Genomic DNA, 26167 nt, shown 5'->3' with positions numbered 1-26167 from the left:
GATGATAGCCTGGTCTCTCCGTAAAATTTGCCTGCCATTGAGGTTAAGGTTCAAATGAGGAGGGCCTTCCTGACCAGAATCTCCTTAACTCAGCAGGGCTGGGAGGAAAGTATGAATCTTCCTGACTGGTTCTTTCATCACCAGAGACGTTCTCTGGAAATGCCTTCTGTGGGAAGGGGAAGAGCACATGAAATGACCTCTGATCTGTCTCTGCCCATCTCTCTGGGGGGAGGGGGGCTTCGCGCTGGCCTGGTGGTTCTCTGGGCCGTGTGCTGGCCCCGACAGCAGCCTCTCCTGTGAGGTCTGCAGACAAGGCCGCTGGGGGGCAGCTGAGATCGGTGGTGGGGTGTGGCTGGAAGGACTGAGGGAGAATAGGGTGAAGGAGACAAAGGAGTGGGGGAGGATTCGGTTGAGGAGGAAGACAAAGGGAAAGAAAGGCAATTGCTTTCTTTCAGAAAAATTGAGCACATTACGTGCTCAATAAGTGCATGCTAAAATGAGCCACAGAGCTGCTGCATGATAGCCAGGGGCCTCTGTAAACAAGAAGAGAGACAGAGGAAGCTATGAAGATCCCATCTAGTCTCCCGTGACTTCAGCTTACCGAGTCCTCCCCCTCTTTGCCCCTTGAGCCTCTCAAACCTGTGTTGTCATCAAGCGTCCCTTGCCTACTATGACAACATCACTTAGTCTTTTCTTGGGTTTGTTTCTGAGGCCCAGAATATACTGTCTGAGAATTGTCTCTTAAAAATTATTATTATAGGGGCTACCTCCCCCCATTATAATGCACATGCCTTTGAGTGGAAAGAAATGCACTAATATTATCCAGGAATGAAGAAAAGGAGCTGATTATTTGGGTACCATGGTATTCTTCACTTTTGTTGACAATTAACTGCTAGAGAGCCCTGGTGTGAGTTTCACAGAGGAAACCGGGAATCAGAAGGGCCAAGTCCCTCGCTCGGGGCTCAGGAGAGCTCGTGTGGCCAGGCCAGGCCCTTCCCCCAGCCCACACTGCTTCCTCATGAGGACCCGACAGGTCTGACAGTGGGGAGCTGGAACAGAGGCCTAGACTTGGAAAGCTTGGGGAAGACAGACCTATTCGGTCACCTCTGGTTTTACATGCTAACCAGAGGATTTTTTTTGTTTGACTGTTTTCCTTTCTCCTCCCAGGATTAAAACCAAACAAAACAAAACAAAAAGCCTAAGTGGGGACAAATGGGGTACGATTGAGGTCTCAGCCCCTCTTAGAATTCAAGTCGCCTGGCCCCGGGAGGTCAGCCATTGTGAGTCTGGTCTTCTTGGCAGTTATTTGCTTCCAAGGCTGTTGGATGAGACTCAGATCAGGAAACATCCAAGACCCTGCCCACTTCTGACCCAAATGTCAGCAAATGGAAGAGGAGGGCTGGGTCCTCCCTGCTCACCCACACAGGTGCTCACCTGCTCACACTTGCACAGAGAGCGGGGCGTCCTCACTTCAGGGCTGAAACGTGCTAGCGGGAGGGAGTTGGCTGAACAACCATGAAATGATGATACATTGGGATTAACTGCAATGATGACACTATATATGAGAAAACTTGATTCCAGGCTGGGCTGGAAGGGAAGGAATGAATACAGAGCTGTCCTTCAGTTCTGAGCTCTGATCTCTGGCGATACAGGGAGAGAGGGGAAGAGGCAGGCACCCTGGGTCTGAGCTCCACCCTTCCTCTCTGTAGGACTTCGGGCTGGTTGCTTGCTTACTCTCTGGACCTCAACCACATCATGTGTGCAATGAGAACAATAACTCATCAGCTTGAAGGCAGAGTCTAGATCCACTGGCCGTGGGTGTCCTTCTAGTCGTGAGACCTAGGCTGGGATTCTGCAGGTGATGGATGTTTATATACAAACAAGCGTGAATGTTCCTTTTAAGAAGAGAAGAAAAAGGGAGCGTAGAGAATCCTGGGAAAATGTGCATAGGGGTCTGTAGCTAGGTCAGATCTGCTTTGAATGAAGAATGGTGCCACATTCTTTCCCACCAGCAAGAGGAGTTCTGGAAACCTGCTCTTGGTCGCGGGCACCATGGCTGTTGGGTGCCCGTTAGCGTGTGAGAGGGGCAGGGGGATGAGTTGAGATAGGGGTGTGGGGGAGGCTGGTTGTTTCCAGGGTACAGTAGGATGTTTTTTCCTGAAGGCAAGATTTGTAAGCTTTTATAACTCTAGCAGTTTTTCAGTTTAAAGCCAAACAAAGCCGGCAGTGACATTTCATGTGCCACGCTGTTTGCCAACTGCTGGAGACCAGCCAGCCTCATTAGTGCCTGCCAAGCCCTGGGCGCTTGGCAAAGGGCAGACTAGCAGCTCTGTAAATGTCACGTTAAAAACCAAGATTCTGGGTCCAGAAAAGTGCCCAGTCCTAGAACACCAGGTGGGCGGGGCTGGTAAAACTAGAACCTTCCCCAGAGTCCAGGAAGCTCTTCGTATCAGGAATCCTTGGCAGATATTTCTAAGAGACCTTTCTGACCCCTGTCTCACTCTGAGGAGATGGAATGGAGTGAAAACTGGGAGCCAGTACCAGGGAGAGGTGATAAATGCCTGAGTCTGGCTAGAGATGGGAAAAGAAAAGCCAGAATAAAACAAAAGCCAAGTGGATTGACATTTATCACAGGAGACTGCCGGTGAGGTTATTTCTGGACACAATGACTAGTTTGGATATAGTTGAGATGGCATTATAAGAAAGGCCTTAAAGGGCCTCTTCCCTGTGTGGGGTACTTCGAAGCTCCCCCTTAGCATCCCTTTCTGGCGGGAACAGAGTGATGATTCTCAAACGTGAGCATGCACCAACATCTGCAGGAGACCTAGGAAGGCTGGGGTGGGGACCAAGAGTTGGCATTTCTAACAAGTTCACAGGTGGTGCTGCTGACGCAGCGCAGGGACCGCACTTCCAGAAGCAATGGTCTGGAGGCAGGGGAGGGGGAGCAGGAGTTTTTGATTGTGGCAGTTGAGCAGCTCTTTGCTTATTTTGAGCACCAGCTGATGGAGCTGACAGTTCATGCATCCATACAGTGAAAATTGGTGGGAAGGACGCAGGATGCAGATAGCTAATACTCAGTGAGTGCTCCCTACGTGTTGGACATTGTGCTAAGCACTTTACATGGACTTGTTTAAAAGTTGCAAGTGATGAAGCAGCTAATATCAATAGTATTACAGTCATTTTGCAGTTGAGGAAACTGAGGCTCGGAGAGAAGTGACCTATGTCAGTTTAGTGGCTATTGAAGACTAAACTGAAATCCCAATCCAGATGGTCAGGCTGCTGTTCGTTGGGGGTTCAGGACTGCCAATGTGGGCTCTCATTTCTTTATTTAAGATACACACACGCACACACAACTGATTGAACCCCGCTCCATGGCTGGTGGAATAGAAAAGCTATTTCTTCTCCATCCACCATCTCGCCGAAGATTCCAAGGGCTTATGTTGAAGTCTTTTGCTTTGACTTCCTACTTCCACTGAATTCTCTCCTACCTCTTACCTCATCTCCAGTCTGCATCAACCTCAGCATGGACTGTGACCCATTTCTAAGTCCTTCCCTGCACTGCCGAAGTGTCCCTGATCTTTGGCTGTATCATTGCAGGTCGAGGAGGGGTGGGGTATCACTCTGCACACCAAATCATTCTTCAGTGTATCACAGGAGACATATGTTCTCATGGACAAACAATGGGAGGGGCGAAGCTCTGGAGAGTTATAATAAGATGAAGAGAGAAAAAGTTTCCCTTCACCTACAATTGGATCTTGAAAGGGAACAGAATAGGCCACCCCAAAATGTTCCAATTGGCGTATGGATTATTTTGAGCTGAAGGCAATCAAGACCCAGCAGACTCAGGAAAAACGTTTACCTCCCCCTTAACTGCCTAAAAGAATTTAAAGTGTGTGTGTGTGTGGGGGGGCTGTACCAGGAAGACAGCTACTAGCAGAGATAACTTTTTCATCCAAGAGACTTATCTGCGTGGCAGGCAGACATCTGTTTGCCATACGTCTGCTCTTCTCCTCTTCCTGTGAACCGTTTCCTTTCTCTCTGAAGCCCCAGACCTCCACCCCTCGCCTTAGCTCAGCATGGTACATGAGCCTCAGTGGCCTGCCTGCTGGGAGTCTCATATTTTTATGGGACTCCCATATGTACAAAGTTAAATTTCTTTTTCTCCTGTTCATCTGTCTTCTGTTCGTTTAATTATTAGACCAGCCGATGAGCCTAGAAGGTAAGGAGGGACAGCTTTTCCACCTCTACCATCTCAAATCTTGTTTCTCTGAAGTAATCACTGTTAATACTCTTAGATAGCACTAAAATAAAATTTTAATATTAGGTGTCGTTTTTCTTTTTTAAAAAAATCCTTCAGTGTCCCCCAACCGTGAGAATCTCGCCCTGCATGTTCTTGGTCCCAGTCTCAGCCTCTCCCCCCTCGCTGGGCCTCCTTGCCCTCCATCTCTGTGTCTTTCCCCAGCCCTGAGAACACTGCTGTCATGTTCACAGGCAAGGCGCTGTGGCTCTCTCTGTCTCCCTCCTCCTCTTTGTGGAGCCTGCCCAGAGTCCCAGCTGCCCACTGCCAAAACATCCAGCCAGTGTTAGCCAACAAAAGATAGTTCTTTTTCTAGAGTTAATCTGCCCTCTTGAGCTAACAATCCTTCCCAACCCCGCCTCCCTCACATACCTGCCTATTCCCCTGCCTATTGAACCTGCCCGGGGCATACAGAGGTAAAACCTGGTGTCAGCCCTCAAAGAGCTAGAGTCTAGGGATGGGGCGGATGTGGTCAAAAAAACCCAACAGGATGGCGCAAAAAGAAGAATGTATAAGACTTGGTGGAGGAATAGAAGAGGAAATGACAGTCCCCTTATTACTTGGGATAATAATAATAATAATAAGAAGAAGAAGAAGAAGAAGAAGAAGAAGAAGAAGGATGATGGTGACGAGCAGGCAGAGGTGAGCACTTGAGTTTGCATCAGGCGCTCCGGCTTGGCCTTTTATGTGAAGAGTTTGGCAGAGGACCTCTCGGAGGACAAGCACTCAATACAGAGTCCCATATTTTCACCACCATGCTTGGAGGGGGGTTACTTTCCATATTGTACAAATGAGAAGGCTGAGTAGGAAAGGCTAAGTAACTCGCCCTGCTGGCGCCAGGATGACAATCCAGACGCGAATCCAATGTCACACTCAGCGCATGCTTCTGTGGGCTCTCCTTCCCTTCCCAAACTCATGTGGCTCCAGCCCTTGGGTTCCCAGAATTGTGCCAGCTTCCCAGGTCTGGCACCTCAAGTGACCCCTCTGGCACACTGGGCACCCTGCATTCTACAAGGCGGACACAATGGCTTGTTTCTGTGAATGTTAAAATGAGTCGTATGTAATTGTCAATGTTTGATGTTTGGGAACCAATAGAAATGGCAATTTCATACAGTTCAACCCAATAGAAGGAACCAGATAAATGTTGGGTGACCTAGCTTTCCCCAGCTCTGTTCTTCTGTGAGAACCAGGACTCTGGGTAATTCCACCACCTTCCTGCTGGAGAATTTAGATGGAGAAGCAGACGAGAAGGAGAGAATACTATGGCTTTTCTACCAGGGAACTAGACCCAGAGCCTCAGTGTGAAACAGTCTATTCAAGCCCATCTCTCAGTTTGGGTGCCTGTTGGCTCCAGGAGCTAGGTCATCTGTAGTGAATCCAGTCCCATTAAACATTCTTCCCTCACCTCTGCCTGCTTCTCACAGTCCTGACGCGCAGCATCTAGACCCAAGGATAGTGTTAAACACTCTAGCATGCTTTTTACCAAGTAGCCTTGTTCCCAAGAGCTCCTGATGTCAGCAGGGTTACCTAAATGGTCAGAGCTGGTGGTGAGAGAAAATGGAAGTATTTGCCTGTGAAGAAATTTTCCACGTGTGAACCATCAACTCCCACATCCTGCTTTTGACCAGAGTCAGACATCCCCCGTTGGTCAGGTGTTTCCCTGGTGGCTTCAGAAACAAACCAACATTCTTTTATCTCCTGTCCCCTTCCATCGACTGTTTCTTGCTTTCCCTTCTCAGTAATCTCAGTCAATAAGTTGATTGTACATAACGTCCCTACTTCATGCCTTCTTGCCCAATTTTCCACCTGCGGCGAGCTGACCCCTCTCTCTGCCTCTGTACTGACATCGCCCTTGCCAGTCAGTAACGGCCTCTTGGGTAACCTGAGCTCTAGGAGGTAATGGGCACTGTGCATCACACCCTTATTTTTGAAACATGCTTCCACCCAATCTCTTCTTTCTTTTCACCTTTGCTAACTCTTAGTCTCTTGCTCATTCCCTAAGTGCTGTCTGCTCTTCTCACACTACATTCTCTCCAAGGATTTGGACTAAACATGCCCATAGCACCCACTGTGGCCTCTCTAGGTGTTGACTCCTAATTCACTACCTGCAGCTCAGATGTTCCTCTTGATCTTCAGTTCATATTCCCAACCACTTGAGAGACAGCTCCTCTTCGCAGGGTCAATGCCCTCCCACTCAATATGTAAATATTTCCGCTGACACCAGAGTCTCTCCCGCCCCAACCAGTTATGCCCCATAAATACAGTAGCACTGTCCTCTGGCTGCCCCAACCAGAACCCAGAGGGGAATTTGTGACTCTTTGCTCTTTTACGCTCTATAACCCTCCAGTCCTGTAATTCTGTCTCCTAAATCTCTCTCAGATTCATCTTTCTCCATATGCACCACCTGTTCACTAAGTGGATTTTGCTTTTTCTGTTTTGTCCTTCTCCAGTTCATTCTTCATAATGAAACTTGTGTGATCTTTCTCCTCAGTGGCTCCTCATTACACTTGGGGTAGAGTCTTAGCCCCTGAACAGCCTGGTGAGGCCTCACAAGATGTGGTCAGTTCTTCCCTCTGCCTCTCTCTGCCGCCTTCATTAGCCGCCCTGATGCTTCCAAGTGCTCCTACCTCCTAGATTCCATGAGCATTGTTTTCTCTTCTCTCCAGCTCATTGTCTCAGACTTATCCTCGGGACCTAACTCAAGATACTTCTACTCAAGCCTTTCCTGGGACCCAAGGATTGTCCTACCTTCAAACCTTCATAGTACCCAGCAGTTACTCCTGTTAGAACACTGATCTCACTGTAGTGTAGGATACAGACAAGTAAAGAGAGTGTGGGTTCTTGGGAAAAAGAGAGCATAGGAAGAGTCCTTGCTTGCTCTTTGCTGCCTGGGCATCTGGCATAGTGCCTTGCACACACTAAGATGCTCATTATACATCTGTTCAAAGAATGAATGAGTGAACGAATGAATGAGTGAATGAATGAATGAACAAACTAACACAGAACTCAGCAAGCATTAGAATCTGTTCTCTTCTTATTTCTGCTTAGCCATGTATATGCTTGTGTGCCTCTGCAACCTTTAATGAGTACTTAAAGCATGCTAAGTGTTTCTCTCATTTCATTGAACCCTCACAATCTCCTATGAGGTTGGTACTAGCCATGTTTCATATTTCTTGCACAGGTGAAAAATGATTTGCTCAAGATAAGAGAGTCAGTCAGTCTATCTGGGTTAAAGTTTTAACTCTAACTGAGTTCAGGGTCCTTTCTATCTTGATTTTGGTGTCAAGCATCAGTAGGCTTTGATTCTACCCAACGCTGTATTCCATTCAGTCCTGTCTTGATGGCTATTTCTATTGGCCAGAGTTCCTTTGCAAATTCAAGGAGATCTTCTTTAGCTCAGTGGGAGTAAGGTGATACTGCTCAAGACCACCGTTCCAATAAATTCAGTCCAAGACTTGAAGATCTCTTCCAGTCAGCCAATCTTCTTGTTCCATAACCATCTTGATGTAGGAGTGGTTCTGGAATGTAATCAATAGCATATACATTGAATCTCATTTTTTATCCTTAGAAAAAGAAAAAAAAATCCACTAAACGATCATCTTGGCTAGACCTTGTTTTGGAAATTTTACAAGAAGACATTTGGAGCCATTAGATCTTTTTTTTTTTGTACATTGAAAATATAAACAGCTTTCTTCCTTCCTTCCAATCAGCGATTGATTTATTATCTGTTATAATCTAAAGCATTCCTATGATCTGTATAAGCCCTGAATGAAATTTCTTTATTCAATAAAATTGAACCTTTTGACTTCTTGAAAAAAAAATTCAAAGAGATATTAGAGTCTGGAAGAGATGTGAGCAGTGAGTGAATGTGTGGAAAGCTCAGTCAGAAATCCTATTCCAAAAACAGCTCATTGGCTGCTCAGGAGAAAAGGGATTTGATGTCAAATAAATCAAGGGTTTAGGAAATAGGAGTTTATAAACTCGTATTACCCACTTGGGTGGAAATGGATTTATTAACCTAAAAGAGTCATTGACCCTTGCACATAGTAGTTTGTGCTCTTGTCCACATGATAAGGTATGAGTGATAGTTAACCCCAAAGGGAAGGAACATATAATGAGTATCAACTATGGGAGAGAAACTGTTTTGGTCTTATCCAAATTCTATAAAATAGGTGTTTTGGCTGCATGAGAAAAACTGGTTGAGAAAGTCACCCAGGTCACATAATAAGTGGCTGGGCTAGATTCAAAATCAGAGTTTGGTGGCTACCAGGTGCTTCACCTCATGTGGCAGATAGTAAATTCTAGAGTCACACTGCCTGTGTTCAAATTTGATATTATGACTTTACTAGGATGTATGACATTGGGAAACCACTTAATCTCTCTGAGCCTTGGTGTTTTCATCTGTTAAATTGTGGGTAATAATTCTTCTTATAGAATTGTGATGAGGATTAAATATGGTAATATCTAAGAAGCATATTTCTATACATAGTAATGTGATATAAGTATTAGCTACCATCATCATCATAATCACCACCATCTTTGCTCTTCTTGCCAGTAAGTCAGATTCTTCTGGGCCATGAGCTCAATAGGTACTTAGACCATTGCTCTTGAGGACTTTAAAGTCTTTAGAATTTAACAGTTGGTCAAGGGTATTGGGTGCTTAACTCGGAACACATGCCGGGAAGGATGGAAAGTACAGTTGAAAAGTAACAAAGCAGACCACAACTATATGATAGACAAATAACTTGTCTGGTTAGTTTGGACTGCTGCCAGAGGAACTGTCCTATAAACAAGGTTAATGTTTTTAAGAGGAGATAGTATCTTGGCTAGGTATGTTTGAATGTTCGGAGGAGCCATCGAAAAAGGACCTGAATTGAGTTGGTAAGATTAATAGTAATGTTAGAAGTACACATCATGTAATAATGTTCTGTGAGTTCTTACTAAATGTCTGGAACTGCTAACAATTTATCTTATATTTAATTTCACAGCAATCCTTTATGTAGTGGACATTTTTATTCTCTCCATTTTATAGATGAAGCAACTAAGGCTCACAAATGTTAAGCATATGAGGGTTGTCCAATAATAGGTAAGGGGAAAAGCTGGCATTTGAATCCAAGTGAGGCTGCCACCGGCTTCCATGCTTTTTCTTAACGACTCTCAGGATTTCTTCTCATGCCTTTATACTGGGCTTCTTAGCAGTCTCTACAAGGACCTGATTTTGTGAATGACCTCAAGACTCAGTTCATTCATGTAGACCCTGAGACAGATTCTACAAAGCAGAAAAGAAAAAAAGAGAAGAGAAGAAAGAGAAAGTGAAAGAGAAAAGAAAAGAAACGAAGAGTAGTCTCAGATGGAGAGGCGCCCCTGAGAGTGGAATTCAGGCTGAGACCTATGTTTGTTCATGGACAACATCTTCCCACCTGAAACCAAGAATAAGAAATAAATTTGATATTAGCAACTGAAATGTCTTTTAGGTCTTTGTTCCAAGAACTAATTAAGGTTTCTACTTTAATTTGAGCTAATCCAAGTATCCTTATGTATATATTTTTTAATTAAAGGCTAGAGTGTCCTGGACTAAGATGTTTCAGGTCGATCTTTACTGAAAATCCTTTGTCCTTCCTTTGTGTGTGTGTGGTTTTGCCAACATTCTTCTTGTTGGGACTTTGAGCATCTCATCAACATGGTCAAAAAGACTCTTCACACTGACTTGAATTTATGGATGAGAGAACACAGCTTACTCTTAAGAACTTAATTAGCTTTTCAGTTGCTGACCTTTTAAGAGGGAGAATTATCAGCCATCCTATTTTTTTTTCAAATCAGAACTTGAAAAACAAGATTTGAGGAGGGATTTTTCTTAATAGTTCTTTGTTTAAGAGGCACTCTGGGAGATTTATTATTTTATAGGTTAATAAAGAGCAAAACAAAGTATTTTGGTTTTTCCAGGACACATAATCCCTGCACGTATGGGCCAGGAAGAACATTGTGGATGTGTTTCTTACCCAGCAGCTGTGTCGGGAGGAGTGTGTGTGTTGTGGGGTGACTGGGGCTAAGGGGAAAGGCGGTGTCAGTTTTGCTCCTTACAAAATGATGAATTTTCTATTATAGGAGAATGTATAGGTGGTTGTTCTTTCCTATAGAATTCATAAGCAAAATAAACGGAGGTAAGTTTTGAAGCAGAGTCTTTTACAAACAGTTTAATTAAAGAATTCCTGGACACAGTTAGGAGTGCCTGGAGTGTGTATACCAGTTCTGAGATCTGGACACGTTCTTCCCTCTAATCATTCCTTCCCTCCTTCTTCTTTTTCTTTGCTATTGTTTATTGGGTGCCTACCCTTCATCAGACAATTTTCTAAGGCATTTTCATACTTTTTCTCATTTAATTTTCCCACAAGCTTATGAGAGAAGTATGCTTGTTATCTCCAATTGACAAACAGGGCAATCAAGGTTAAGCAACCTGAGATCACACAGAAGGTAAAGTAGAGCCAGAACTCAACCCTAGGTTCAGTCTAGACTTTGACCTCTCCACCACTGTAGCATTCTGCTTCCCCACTAAATGTTGTCTGTTCTTTGTCCCCAGGGACAGGATGAGAACTTCAGTCAATGTTGTAGGTGACTCTTTTGGGGCTGGGATTGTCTATCACCTCTCCAAGTCCGAGCTGGATACCATTGACTCCCAGCACCGAGTGCATGAAGATATTGAAATGACCAAGACTCAGTCCATTTACGATGACATGAAGAACCACAGGGAAAGCAACTCTAATCAATGTGTTTATGCTGCGCACAACTCTGTCATAGTTGATGAGTGCAAGGTACCTTTCTCATTCATGGATATCGAGACCTGTATATAATAGTGCATGCTCAAGTTCTCAAAATGAACACCAAAGCCCTGCATGTAATGTTGTCATATTTGTTTTTTCTAAAGAATCATGTAACCCAGGCATCTGTGAGTCCCAGATCATCTAACTCTGTGTCTAACATGGCTGGAAATCAACAGGTCTAACAGTGAAAGAGCCGGTCAGTTGCTTCTTTTGTCCGTATGATGTGAAAAACAGCCAGTCTGATCCCCTCATCCACCCACTCCACAGATTTGATTGGTTTTTCTTGAATATTTTGCCTAAGAATTTGCGGTCTGTAGGGTTGGGCCAAATTTTCTGTTCCTCAAGTGAAGTACCAAGAGAAATATCCAGAAGCACTTGATTCATATAGCACAAGTATCCCCTCCTTGCTATGTATCATCTATTGGTCAAAAAGGTGCCCACATAACTGTGCAGCTATCTTTGTCTTAATTATTTTTGTGGGAATGTGAGTTTTGGACCTGGTAGCCACTTGGCTCCACCTATGGGGAAAATTTCAAGTAAAGGACAACCATTCTTCAGGACAATCATCCATGGATGTCTTCTAAAAATCACTACACGTCACACACTGTGTGGCAGCAGCATTTTTCCTGAAGCATGGATGTTCTAGACTCTTCCAAGTTGTTGGGTGCTAAGTGTTCAAGCCTGATAGGCTCTGTCTAGCCTTCATTGTGACTAACTTGACACTGTCAAAGACAGAATGTCGTGACCAGAGTGAAGCAAACTTGGAGAAACCCTGGCAGGTGAGCAGAGTCAGCTCTGGGGGTTGAGTTGCTAAAATGGTTCCAGGCAGCACCTGAGGACAATTTGAATCCAATATAGATTTCTGACAACTTTTTGACAAGATCTCATTTAATTTCTGTGTTACTTTTGGGTCATTCTACATATATACGATGACTTCTGCTAGGCAACTAAGGATGACAGAGAAGCAATTGTATTTACTAAACTTTGTAATAGGTCCAGAAGTCTAATGGATGGGTCACAGCCTTCTGCTCATCTGCTTCTATATCAGGAACATGTGTGGGTGAACCAGGACTCTGATACAAGTTAGGGAGGGACCCCACCAGGGAGAGACATCAAGAGGTAATTGCATAAATTAATTGACTCAGAAAAATGATCATAAATTCAGGTATACCTAAAGAGTATTCTCCATTCTCCTAGAAAGTTAGTATTTCTCACATCTAAATAAGTGTGTTGGATTAGTACCCATTAAAATGTTAGTTTGGGTCATAAGGGTCAACATTCCCAAGAACTGGTTCTATGCTCTATTGTATTTAATAAGTATTTATTGTGTGCCTTGTGAAGTGTAGTTGAGCACTCTATCTTATTCAAATGACCATGTATATTTTGATCATTTATCAAGTGTTGATTGCATGGCCATTATCTGCAAAGCCCTGACTTAGGCATGGGAGATCAGGAAAATGAACGTAAGATTCTGTAGCCGTGATAAGGTTTGATTCAAAGTTACTACCAGACAAGGAAGTGCAGTAAAGCGGAACAAAATAAAATCACATATATTTTTAACATTCAATTATATATGTGAAGAATCCTAGTGGTCAATCATCAATGTTGTGACCCCCTGGAGGGTCTCAAGACTTGAGGTGCTCCAGGCTTCACAATACTATTGCATAGCACACCTATTTAAGAAGATGTACAGGCATGGAGACATCTTCAGATTTCAGACTTCCTGGCCTTTTTTTTTTTCTTTTAAAAACATCAAGTACATCAAGAGAAATTTGTTTCATTTTTTTTTTTTTTTTGTATTTTTCTGAGGCTGGAAATGGGGAGAGACAGTCAGATAGACTCCCGCATACGCCCGACCGGGATCCACCCGGCACGCCCACCAGGGGCGACGCTCTGCCCACCAGGGGGCGATGCTCTGCCCCTCCGGGATGTCGCTCTGCCGTGACCAGAGCCCCTCTAGCACCTGGGGCAGAGGCCAAGGAGCCATCCCCAGTGCCCGGGCCATCTTTTGCTCCAATGGAGCCTTGGCTGCGGGAGGGGAAGAGAGAGACAGAGAGGAAGGAGGGGTGGGTGGAGAAGCAAATGGGCGCTTCTCCTGTGTGCCCTGGCCGGGAATCAAACCCGGGTCCCCCACACGCCAGGCCGACGCTCTACCGCTGAGCCAACCGGCCAGGGCCTTGTTTCATTTTTTAAGCAAAACAATTCAAGTTCTAAAAGGAGATGTTTGTCAACTGTCCCTATCAGTAGAAAGTAAGCCCGTGAGGAGAGGGACTGTGTTCCATTTGTCAGTGCTGTGTCCTAGCCCTTAACGTAGCACCTAGCCTGTATGTAGTAGGTACTCTAGAAATATTTCTTGAAAGGATACTTTTAGCGTGTTGACTCTATGTTTTAATTCAGGTACCTTTTTTTTTTTTTTGCTGGACAGTTCCATATAGATAATGGCTCAGCCTCTCTCTATAATTGACCACCCAACCAATCACCTGCAAACTTATTGATGCATTAGCACTTAGCTAGTTAAATGATGAAACTGTGCAGTCATGGAAATGAGGAAATGGCCATATTGCTTTAATAACTGTGTCAGCTGTTTACATTTTTTAGTGAAGTGATTGGGTTCATTCAGCTCAGCAAAGTGGTGGTCCTCAGCCTTTGCGAGGTGAGGCTAGTCGACACTCCTCTCTCACTCTAGACCCCTCAACTGCACTGACACTAAGGTGAGGAGGCAGCCAGAACTGCGAAGATGAGTGTGCACACTTTCCCAGGCTACCTGAGTCACATTTACTCATGCCTTCGGATTTCCTTCTGGTCCACTCTCGGTCTCACGGTTTTAAGAACTGAGATGGGAGACATCGATGCTTCCTGACAGTTCCCGCCCTGTTTTTGCTTTCCTGTTACCCACATGGCTGGAGCAGGAGGGGTGGCGTGGCTCAGGGGGAGGAATCCCAGACCGCTCTAACCCAGCCAGAAAAGGAGATGCCAAAAAGTTGCTCTCTAAGCCACTTTTGAAACACAGGCCCCAGCATTAGAGAAAAAAGAAGAAGAAGAAAAAAGTAAGAAAGAAAAACAAAAGAACAACTCGCTTTCCCAAGTGCTGTCTGTTCTTCCAAAGGCATCACACCGTGATTTATAATTTCACAGAGCTATGGATCTGGTTCCTCACTGAGAGCCGAATGGGCTCATTCAAGGTCAGAGTGGCCAGGCAGACAGTTGGTTCCTTTCTGGAAGGCTCTCCTGACAGTTCACTGAAGGGGAAACAAATTTGCTGCAGCTCTGGTCAAAGCTTGAATCACTCCAAGCACGATTATGTCACATTGCATTCTCTGTTTCCAAACTCTTGCCTTGTGATAGTAGCTTTGAAACTTATGCAGTAGCTTTTTTTTTATTTTACTCATAGTAACTGCATGTGAGGTGGTCATTGCTTGGTGCATGGTCTTTCAAACCAAAAAAAAAAAAAAAGCTGTAGGGGCCTGGCGGGGATCGGAGGGATGGTTTATTTTTGTTTTCATTTGCTTGGTTTGTGAGGGGCACTTGGTTTTCTGTTCCCAGCATGCTGTGTGTGCTCATAACGCATGCGTTTCGCTTCCTCTTGGGTAAGAAGGTCAGATTTCTTTCAAACATTGCTGCGTTTGTCGTATCTCCATACCTTAATGCTTCCATAAATCCAGTCTCTCCATTATGTGGAATATCAATCGTGGGTTTAAGTTTGCACATGACGTTGAGGACAGACAGATGGAAGGTAAGCTAGGAGGAACGTAGAAGTGGAGGGGGAAACCTCCCGTTCCGTGTAAAGGTTCAGTTCACTTAGAGCCAGCGAAGCATAATATGGACAGTCTGGTCCTTACATTTGGTTATTAAATGTTTGTGTTGAAGTCATTTAGAGATATGTGTCACCGATCACAGACTTTTAATCCCTCCCTTTTATTTTTAATTTTTAAAGCCTCCTGCATAGCTGATTTGGTACCCAGACCATCATCCTTCTCATTTTAAAATTGGACATGTCTAAAGGTCACCTGGCCTCCTTGCAACTGAACCTTTCACATGCATGAGTAGAACTAGCTGCCTAGGTCTGGATGTCTCTTCTCTGTGGTTGTATGGAGTAGCACACAGGCACTACTGTTCAAGGGCTGTGTTACTGTGTGATGGGTCTATGGGTAGTCAGACACCCCCATAGACACTCCTCAGCATAGTAGAAGTTACCTCCCAAATTGCCAACTGTCTCCAGTCCCTCAATACCCCCCCCCAAGGAAAATAGGTATATTTTAATGTTCACAAATCAGTGTGCAGAACCAAGACCAGCTCAGAATCTATTTGAGAGGAATAGCATTTAAAACTCACACTGAAGCCGTGCAGTCTAGCCTGGATCGGGTGCTTCTCCACGTAACCCACGGGGTGCTTTCCTGGTTCGTGGTCTGTAAGCCGGATGTTGATGATAATTGTTTTCAGGTGACTCTGGCAGCCAACGGAAAGTCCGCGGATGGCAGCGTGGAGGAAGAACCTTGGAAACGTGAAAAATAAAGATGTGACTCTCAGCAAATTCTGGAATAAACTCCCCCAGCGTATCTTATGGTAAAAGAAGATATAAACAAGCCGTCTTTAAAAAGGAAAAAAAAAATTACATATATTTCTATGTTTACTTAACCTGTTAGCTGAGGCTTAGAAGATCTGTTGTGAGTCAGTTATAGGCATGGCGCTGTGTCTTTGCCAAATAATGCTTCGTAACCGTCTCATTTTCTCACTCCTGTTTTTGTCGGAATGGATGCTGCTGGAGGAGTCAGTTTGAATCGAAGACACATTCTTGCCAGCTTCCCTTTTCTTTCACGACACAGAACGCGGATGCTCTTCCCCCGGGGAACACAATTAAGCGTGTGGTACACTCCAGAGACTCGGAGTCATGAGCTGACGTTCAGTGTGTTATTTCTTCAAGTGTTTGCCATGCTTTGCCTTGTTACGCACAAGAGATTCTGTTAGAAGCCTCTAAAAGTAATTCTCCTTTAGTGTCTTGTAGAGTTAGCCCATGTGTTGATAAAGGCAAGTACCTGTCTTAGGGAACTGTGACAGTTTCTCTTCTGTGTGCCCTTTTGACTAGATGCTTCAGAGAGAGTCGCAGTGGGAGCCAGACTCTCACAGACAGCTGGTTATGGGACTCACTGAGCCTCTGCTCTGCCCTACCTAGTCCGTGGACGCTTATCATCAAAATTTCAGAGTACGCTGCATAATTTGCCCTAAATTTGATAATGGGTTAGAATTTAATTTGTGCTGAACCACTGTATGTATTGGCAAAAATAAGGGAGCACAGTCAACATAAATTTTAAACAGATTCAAATACTCAGATTCATTTATCTTTGGGTTGCATTCATCTGTCATCGTGAAATTAAGTGAGATGATTTTGCTCTCGGCTTCACTTTGTTTTACCCATAAAATTCTTGTTTGGGTTTCTGACAAAAAGACATTTTTTGATCCCCCAATTATTCCAATCTTATTCTCAGTAAACAAGAAGAAGGCCTAATCATTTTATTCTCCTTATCCCTGGGGGACAGTTGTGTTGGCTGTGCCTCTTTTAATACTGTCTCTTGATAAAAACAAAAGACTGTTATTTACTTAATATGTAGAAAGCTTTTTGTTATATAATATCAAAGCACATACAATCAATAATAGGACACAATTGAAAGAAGAGTCATTCTTCCTTCCCAGTCATCTCTGTGGTAAGGAACAGAAAACAAACATGAGTAAAATCCTAAAAAAAAGGTGACATTTCTATGGCAAAGTCAAGGCAGCCTTAAACCATGAAGTGGGAACCAGGGCTGGTTCTACACAACTTCCCAGATGTGACATTTTCAAGGCTGTGAAAGTTTGGGGGAATTAATAATAGAATTGGAGTAGCACAGTGCCTTGTCTGCTGTAGATACCCAAGGAATCCTGAATAATTATGTAAGTTAAATTTTTCAATGTCTCTACTATCATTTTCTATTGAATAACCCACAGTATTTTTGTAAGGTTTCTGGCTTTGGGAGTTTTCTGAGGACTTGAACGTGAATCATTGAGAAAAAAAGCACAGTGGACCCTGAGGAGCGTGTAGAACCTTGGTCTACACATGGGAGTAAAGTGGTCCTCCGAGGCCAGCAGCGGGTGCTGAGATGGTCATGAGTAGTGACAGAGTCTAAATTCTCTAAAGGGAGGGTGTTTATGGGCATCACGAGCCCTTTATGACCCCCTCCTTCTGACTTTTCCAAATCGGCCACCTTTGGAATATAAAAAGGCATGAGATGTCAATTTTTTCTTTATTTGTCTCTTAAAGTCTAAATATTTTTTGATCAGGATCACTGTTGAGCAGTATTAAGCATATTTTTACTTGTAAAATATGGCGTTGGTCTTCCTTTTCATTAGCTGGACAGTGACCAGGGCGGGCAAGGACATGTTGAAATGTAGTTGTGGAAAACGTATCCTTCGCGGCTGAGGCTGTGGGTCAGGGAGACAGTTCCTGGATTCAGCCGTGAAACTGGTAATGCTTGTCTTTAAGTGGTGCTTCCGAAAGCTTCTTTGTGGCGAAGAGAAGTATCTAGGCAAGGCAGCTCATGGGCTTTGCCGTTGAAAGCCAGCTTAGCACACAGGGACACACTGACGTGTTTCCGGAAGGAGTGGTCTCAGGGTGGTCTTCCCAAGGCTCTGCCTAAGTGTCTTCTCTGTTGACTTGTCTTTGGCTCTTTCCAGCTTATACATATATAAGGGGGCAATGTGGTCAGAAGCAACAGCGTGCACAGCTTAACAAAGGCATTACTGGTTTGAGACTGTGCACAATGTGTTCCATGAGGCTAGGCTTAGGAGATCTCATTTTTATGCATTCAACAAATTGTATTAAAAACGAACACTTTCTCAAATTTAAGACAAGCCTGAAAAGCCAGGTTGCATGTAAAGCTGATGTAGGACTGTGTCTTTGATTTCTTTAGGCCTCATTCATTCTTCTCATGCTGTGTCCACTGGGGTTTTCCTCGCCTGGTGTACATGCCATAATCAGAACAAATAGATCCCGATTATACCTCTGACAACTTTTTCTAAATAGGATATGTACGGTCTGCCAGTGACATACATAGATTTATGTTAATAGCTCCAAGACAGATATACATGCTTGTAATCATCCGTTAATATTTGATGATGCAAAATGCTGTATTTATATACAGATATGGGCACTGCACCATTTAGTTATAGACTCATTCACTCTTTTTAAGGATCAGGATTGTTTCAGGGGAAAACCAACTAAGCAGACTTTAATCTTTCCCTATCTTGGAACAACAAAACCCGAGGGGAGTCATCATTAGATTACTGACTTACAATTCAATGAATCAAGTCCAGTCAGGGAGAATGGCTCAGCTGTCAAGGTGAGGCTTGATCTGAGGTCTTTGAGGATGTGCTTCCCGTGCAAAGGGCCTCAGAGGACCAAGGCGATAGTTCACGAAAATCCTTGATACAGGACCTCAGGTGATGCTATCTAGATCAGGAAGCTAGCAGATTCAGTTCCTCGCTTGCTGTTGGGTGTGGAAACACAGCTCCAGTCTTTTTTCCTGCAGAAGTTACCCTATTTTGTAAAAAAAACAAACATTTACTTCTCCAACTACTAGTTAGCTTGGATGTTTATAAAAACCTAAAGCAAAGATGCCAAGATGCCTAGCTCCTGGATTTAGGCTGCTGGAAGCTGAGAAAGGCTTAGGGGAAGCTCAGTCCTCAGAGAGGTGTACTCCTGGTAGATAATTCCAGGAATCCATCCCACGACCAACTGATCAGAGAGTCTCAGGTCATTTCCTCTTGTGCCTGGAGAAGTATGCCATTTTCACGTGTTTGAAAGTTAAGAATCCCTTCCAGAGTTGGGTAACTCAGCTACTGGGTCCCCAAAAGAAAATCCAATTCTGCCGTGTGTGTGTGTGTGTGTGTGTGTGTGTGTTGGTTTTTGTTTTTCGCAAATACCACACTTCCCTGGTTCTCAACAGCAGAATTAGTGGTACAATATTTCACCTTGGTCGGGGTCAAGGCTGCTGTCTGTGCTCTGTTTTCCCATGAATACAACAGTAAATCCAAACGGACACACACGAGCTCCGGGAGAATTCTCCCTAGTTCAGACTCTTGCTAAACAAGTTTCAGCAGCTCTTGCCTGGTTTGATGACTGCTCTTAAACTCTTGGGGCCATGCAGTTCTCTGGGTTGCTGGTTTTTGCTTTGCTTATCCTCCCAATGATCTCATCCCAAGCCAAGAAAAAGGAGCAAATGGGAATTTTCTGTTATTGCAATACTCGCTCTTTGAATCAGAATAGTAGGACCTGGGAGCCTCAGAAGTTCAAGTCTGAGCTGAGAGCCTGAAGTCATGCCGAAGTGCGAAGTGTGAGTCCTGCAGTTCTGGTTGTCAGAGAAGATTAACGGTCTCCGTGTTTGTGGTGATTTCTGGCTAACACCTATTCAATAGAAGAAAAGTTGCTGAGTGCCAACCCCGGCAGGTGGCATTCTAGGCAGAGTGTTCCCCTTGAGTGGTGTGAGTTCAAAGCTGTTTAGGATTTTCCCAAAAGAAAAGCCCTATTTCCCACTCTTTCTCCTCCTTTCTTCTTATTCCACTTATCATCGTTGCTGCCTGAAAACAAGTTTCATCAACAACCACATGAGTGCGTGCGAGGGTTGGTTTCAGAATAGATAACCGGGAATCTTAATTGAATAGTGTCTGATTTTATAGCATAACACAGCTATTTCGGGTGAATGACATAGAGATGGTGAGCAACAATGCAGTGGGGTAGAGGGTACATTCAACTCGGACTCTGCTAGTCGTCTGCTGTACAATCTATACAAGTCACTTTATACCCAAGCCTCACTCCTTCCCATATGGAAAGGGCAGGGGTTGGATGAAATGATTAAAACCCCCTTCTAATCTTAAAAAGCCAGGATATTATTATCTCTGCTTTAATTTCTTCTTTCCTAAGAGGTATTCTAGTTTAAAATATGACTTTGTATTTTAAGTCAGAGGGGCCCAACAATAATGACTCATCAGTTTGGGTTTTTCTCATCCGCTTTGGGGGAAATTAAATTCTCTCTTTCTTTGAGGCATTCCATCAAGCTTGGAACGTGGCTACGTTAATCCACCACTTGGTGTTTGGGGCACAAACAGACATACTTTTATAAAACTGCTCTTTGCTTAGACTCACTGTCCTCGTCAAAGTAGCAGCTCAGCGCGGGGAATAACGCAGCCAGACTCACCATGAGGTGACCGGATGCGTCAACAGCCCTGCTCAAGCGCTTGCGTCATTCCTGCCGGAGCAACAGAGCCCACTCCGAATACCCAAAACACACAGTCTTCTCCAAACAGTCCTAATTGCCAGCCGAGTATGGGGATTTGGGAGCCTTTGGCAAATAAAACTGAATAGTCTTATGAAATTTGGTGCAAGACTTACACAATCACAGCAACTGCCTGTGAACACCTTCCCTCTCCTCCTGCACACAGACATGCGCGCGCGCGCGCGCACACACGCGCGCACACACACACACACACACACACACACACACACACACACGGGGGAGCCTGGGGCAAGTCCTCTCGGGCGGGGTATACAGGGATATTTGACTGAATCTGTTTCCCATTTTTCCTCTCGGTTTGCGTGCCATCAGAGGTAGAGAAGCTCTGTCTGACCAGAACGGAGCTGTGCTGGCCACCACTGCCCTCCTGAACACCCGCGGAGTTTCTAAGGTTGATAGCATGCACGGTCTGTCCGCAAGGTGCACGCCACCAGTCATGGCCTTTGAGCAGTCTGTTGTATTTCTTGCTTCTACTGCAATGGGCCATCATGTGCACCCTTGCCCTTTGCCCAGACTTTTGCTAAATATGGAAGAGGTTGGTGTGTACTGTGTTGTGCGTACCTTTACCACCAGAGAAGACTTCAGCTCTTTAGATTTGGTGGAACCAGATATAAAACTAGGACTTAATGGATTAGGTTGGTTTCTTGGGTTGTTTTTGTTTTTGTTTGTTTGTTTGTTTGTTTTCATTCTTAGTGAAGAAGACCTGTTGCAAAAGCAGCAAGAAAAAGACTGTTTCTTAACTGACCCATGTAGGACTGTATGGCAAGATAAGTGAAGCCCCCACGTTCTTATTTCATTCATTCTAAGTAATATCCTGAATCATTACTGATCAGTTTTTTGCTATGTTCAGCCTTGCTCCACCTTCCTACCTCCAGACCAAGTATCCATTTTGATCATTTTACAAGTTCTTCTGATTGCAATAGAGGGCCCTCTGTGCTGAGACTAGAACCCGCTGCTGGCACAGACCCCACTGCTCTGCAGAGTCAGCGGGACCTCAAGCCTGGGTAGCAACAAGCCTCCGCTCCCTCTGGAGAACCCCAGCACCGGGTGAGTGCTGGAACGTGAAGGCTCACTGCTACCCTGGGCATCCTCCCCCATGGAGATGGGGACAACACGGTCAGAACCTCGCTCCTTCTCGGGCTCCGTTTCTTCTCATGGCAACCATTGAGCCTGCCTTGAAACAGCCTGTTAACCTTGGGCAGGAGAGAAATACATACATTAGCCAGGGAAGTGGGTCTAGCCCGGCCCTGAGGTTTCTCCCGGTGGAGTCAGTGCCCTGAGGTGTATGATCAGAAAGCTGGCCCTGGGTGGCTCAGAGCTCCAGGAGGGCTCATTCCTTGCCAGGAGCTCATCCTGTGGCCTGCAGGTCACTCTGCACATCACCTAGCTCCCGCCTCCCTCCTTCCCCTGGAACGTTGTATCTCCACATTGCACAACACAGATCAGGCGATCTGGTCACTATAGAGACTTGTACATATAAAAAAAAAATAACTACTTTTTTGAGGATTTTTGTATATTGTTTTTCTATTTGTTTTCTACAGCCTGAGGAGAGAGCTGGCGAACTGTGAATCTAATTTGATCTTGCTGCCAGCAGATATATTTTGGCTTCCTGATAAGAATCTATGTTATCAAGGACAATATGTCGCCCTCTGATCAGTATTGCACCCCAAACTCACAAATTCCACTGGCCTAATCTTACATTTTTTTCTAAACAAATCCCTGGGGTTTGTTTTTTTTCTTTTTTGCTATTATTTATAAAGAGCATGAGAAAATGTATTTATAGTCCTGGATATTGTATGTTTAATATTGATTTAGCCTTTCATAGTGTTCTAGGTTTGTACCTATTCTTCATAAATCGTAAAGAACTCAGTGTAGACTGAATTCCTCAATTTAGTATCTGTAATTATGCAGACAGATATTTTCTTACAATATTTTCTATATAACCACATACATAGAAGTATAACCACTTACTTAGAGCACAAGAAGTTTCTACAGCAGTTTAGAACTATCGGTTGTTTCCTGAGCATACAAACGCATTTCAAAAATGTTAACAGCCCAGTCTTTTGCAATGCAACGAACACTCTGACCCTAAAGAACCAGAAATTGCGTAAATCCCCTCGCTGGTTCGGATACTCATCTTAACAATTAGTCTTTGTAACTTGAGGGATGACGCCGGTGCTTTATTTGTGACACCGGGTCCATTTTTCCAGCTAAATGTTCTAATTGTACTTTTCTCCAGAAGTTGAAAACAAAGGTGATAATAGTGGGATCATTTCTATATCTGAATCTCCCATGCCTTTCTAATAATTCATGTCAAAATTGGCTTAGGAACATTTGTCGCAGTTCATTCTTGCCAAGCAAATTGGTAGCATATGTCATGTTGTGATGTGAATTGAGCATATATTTTTAGGGGGAAAAAATGAAGCAATACTGAGGCTGTAGGTGGGAGCTTAAATCACAGTGAATTTGTTAAGAAGCAGCCCAGGTAGATTCTGTCCTCAGGTGAATAACGATCTATGTAATTTCCCCCAAAGTCTAAAATAAATAAATAAATAAATAGCCACTTCAACGACAAGGGGGGGGGGATCTTCCTTCCGCCAAATACACTTTCTGAGATGGTTGTAGGGCTAGTTTTTTGCCATGTTTTAAGACATAGTCGGTTATATGGAAAGTGTACGAAGATATATTTGAACTTGCTCTTCATTAAGCAAAAGATGAGAAGTTCCCTCAACTGGCAACGATTGTACCTGTGATTTTAAAGTACAGCTAGCTGTCAAAGCATGAAGTTCTTGTGTGTACACAGTAACGCTTGGTTCACGCATGAAGAACAGTGCCTATGCACTTGTGTAGCTATAATGTAGGTATCTATGTGTAATTTCAGTGAAATGGTGCATAGATGTCATTTAATTTAAGTGTTATTTTTGGCTGTTCACCTAAATGTAGTAGACTCGTTGATTGGTGTTTTGAAAAACCCCTTCTTTTCCTTCTTAGCTACCTGGCAGTGAATCGTTTCTCTTTTTTTCTTAATGTGATTTGGGGATGTATATCAGTGAAGAACTTATCTGTGAATCCTTTGTACTGATTTTAAAACTGTCTGAAAGTGTGCGTGCATCCAGCCTCCATGTAGATATGCAACTCAGAGCCAGGGAGGGTTAGATGTGGGCCATGGTTCTTAGTGAAAGGTCATCTGCCATCTGTATTATGCATGGTGAGTGCAACTGTGGAACTTTTGATCGAAGCTTAGCTAGGTTTAGAATGAGGATATTTACCTACAGCCCTCCTCTGCTTGGTGGAGGGGGCTCAGAGAGAGACAAAAGGTTAGTCTGCTTCTGTGCATGTTAGCATGGCATCCTTAGGTAAAGGTCTGCTTCTCTGATTGCCAAATATTGATCACGATGCTCATGATTTAAAGGTTCTGAAGAGCCTTGTCTCCCTGGCTTTCTTGAGTCAGGGTCCAGGAAAGATATTTACCGACTAACTGCCATGCAGGCCAAACCCCACACGAGCACAGTTCCGGCAGTCAACTGCACAGTCATCTGTAGGAAGATAGAGCCCTGGAAGCACAGGAATAGCCAGTGTACAACTCTGGGATTGCAGCAAGGCAGCTGATAAAGCACAGATCCCACATATGTGAAGGGAGTATGGACTTTACCTGATAGGCTCTGTGTGCATGTTTTAAGTGATTGAAGATGAGATGAACTAATGCAATTATACACTCGCTGCCTAAACACGTGCATTTTAATGATCACTAAATGGAATGCGGTGGGATCTACAGTTTCTGTCACCCCTTTCTCCTCTGCAAGGACAGAGAAGATGACCATGTTCAGCTGGAAAAAACTGTACGCTCCTTTCTTTACCCAAGAGGAGTGAGACCTAAGAGATCCCCAAGGGCACAAAACACACTAATTTTCAGTGGCTTCTCCAGTGATTGGAATGAGCGGTCTGTATATGCTGGACAGCCACATTTTTTTTTCTTGAAAATGTGGCTTCTTCAACGCCTGTTAACTTCAAGGTAGAAACCTTATTGAAAGAAAGCTAGCCTTTGGCCAGGATTCTCTGAAAATTCTTGTGTGCCCAGAATGAAAGATAAGAATAATTATTTCCCTCACATTTGCAATCTCCATTGGTCAAAGGTCTTGTAGCATAGAGCATCGATAGCACGTAGAGTTTAAAGACTAATGAATTAAAAAAGGTAAAAACTTCAACTAATTCATTTGGGTTGTTTCTTATATATGGTACTAGGAAATGCCATGTTGGCAAAGCACATTTTGGGGAGTCAGGTCTTTTGTTTTCACCTTTAGTTTCCTAAGTTTCTTATAATGTGGACTGATTACTGTAACATTTATGTGTAAAATAACTGGATATTCTTTATATACTGAAAATAATCTGTGAATCCAAGATTTCACTAAGTGTTTTAACTTTTGTGTATATATCTCTCATCAATAAATGTGGATTTCAGTTTCTCTTGGTTGTTGTCTTGCCTTCAGTTCCCATTTTCAACTAGTGTTGGTTACCTGATAAGGGCCTCCAGTGTTCCTTTTGGAGAAATTTGGGAATTGAAAACCACAAAGCCCAAATGAATATTTTTAGGAAGCCTAGACATATACTAGAGTCACATCTTAAGATCTAGAATCAGTGAGTTGGACCAATACGGTGTATAATCAAAGTGGCCCCTCTGAATCAGCCAGTATGGACTGACCCTCAAATCTTAGCAACTTAAAACAATGAAGATTTATTTCTTACTTATGTGACATGTCAATCACAAATTGGCTGGAGGACTCTGCTCTATGTTGTCCTTAGTAAGAGAGAGAGTTCATCTACATGTCTCTGCAGTTGCCAAATATAGGAAAAAAGGAACATGACATATCTTATACTGACTTTTAAAGCTTCCTTTCAACTGTTACATACCTCATTTCTGCTCAGATTTCAATGGCCAGAGATAGTCACATGGCTCTACCTAACTTCAAGGGGGCAGGGAAGCAGGGAAGTTCAGTGTTACTTGGTGCCTAGGAAGAAAAACAGAATAGTTGGTAAATAGCTCTAATGACTATCAGTTTATAAAAATTCCTTGAGTCATCCATAAAGGATAGTGTCTCTTTTCAGTAAGTCCAACACAGCAAGTCTTTCTCTAGGGTTAGAAAAATCATTGCTATGGAGTAAGTGGCAAGCATTTAAGAGTCTTGTTGGAGAAATAAAATGCATAGTCTTCAAAAGTAGGATCACCCTGAGCACAATGAGATTCTCAGGCAACGCAAGGTATAGATACAGGAATGAAAAGCCAGTGAGAGAACAGAGGTTCTTTTATACTCCAGGGCACCCCCATATTCAATAGAATGGCTTGGGTTACTTGAATTATTCCCTCTCATTCTTCTTTTGAGAGAGGGAGGGAAAGGAGGTAAATATCTCTTTTTAAATAAGTAAAATACATGCATGTGATACATTACAATTCTTTTCACGAACATCAGCAATTTATTTAAATTGTTGATGAAAATTGACATCTCACTTGAAAAGATACTTTTCCCCTTCCTTTGGAGTCAAGTCTGTATCACATGTATGTTCAAAATGTTATTAAAATCTTATTTACAGAAAATATGCTCATCAGTAAAAGTCCAGGTTGCCATGTTGGTTTAAAGTAGCCAAGAAGCACAGATGAGAGCTGGGCAGACTTAACATTTCAGTATGGATACGATTTGGTCAATATCAACCACTCCTTCAAAAGAGAACACAGGCCC

At 43.6% G+C, this 26167-nt stretch overlaps 1 protein-coding gene across 5 annotated transcripts in view; it reads left to right on the top strand.

Moving 5' to 3' along the window:
- Positions 1-24898, top strand: part of SLC1A2 (solute carrier family 1 member 2) — a 97101-nt gene extending 72203 nt beyond the window's left edge. For 2 of the 5 annotated variants that reach the window (XM_066251273.1, XM_066251274.1), the window contains exons 10-11: positions 10875-11106; positions 11220-13157. In XM_066251273.1, the coding sequence (XP_066107370.1) occupies positions 10875-11106; positions 11220-11297 (310 nt within the window). In that variant the 3' untranslated portion in view covers positions 11298-13157. Of the gene's footprint in view, positions 1-10874; positions 11107-11219; positions 13158-15555 lie in introns of those variants that run through there. The other 3 variants (XR_010728108.1, XM_066251271.1, XM_066251272.1) reach the window with 3 other exon arrangements.
- The last annotated feature ends 1269 nt before the right edge of the window (positions 24899-26167 follow it).

Source organism: Saccopteryx bilineata, chromosome 1 (assembly GCF_036850765.1).
Source record: "Saccopteryx bilineata isolate mSacBil1 chromosome 1, mSacBil1_pri_phased_curated, whole genome shotgun sequence".
Lineage (NCBI taxonomy): Eukaryota > Metazoa > Chordata > Mammalia > Chiroptera > Emballonuridae > Saccopteryx > Saccopteryx bilineata.
The sequence above is the reverse complement of the archived record's forward strand: the minus strand, read 5'-3'. Positions and strand labels throughout refer to the sequence as shown.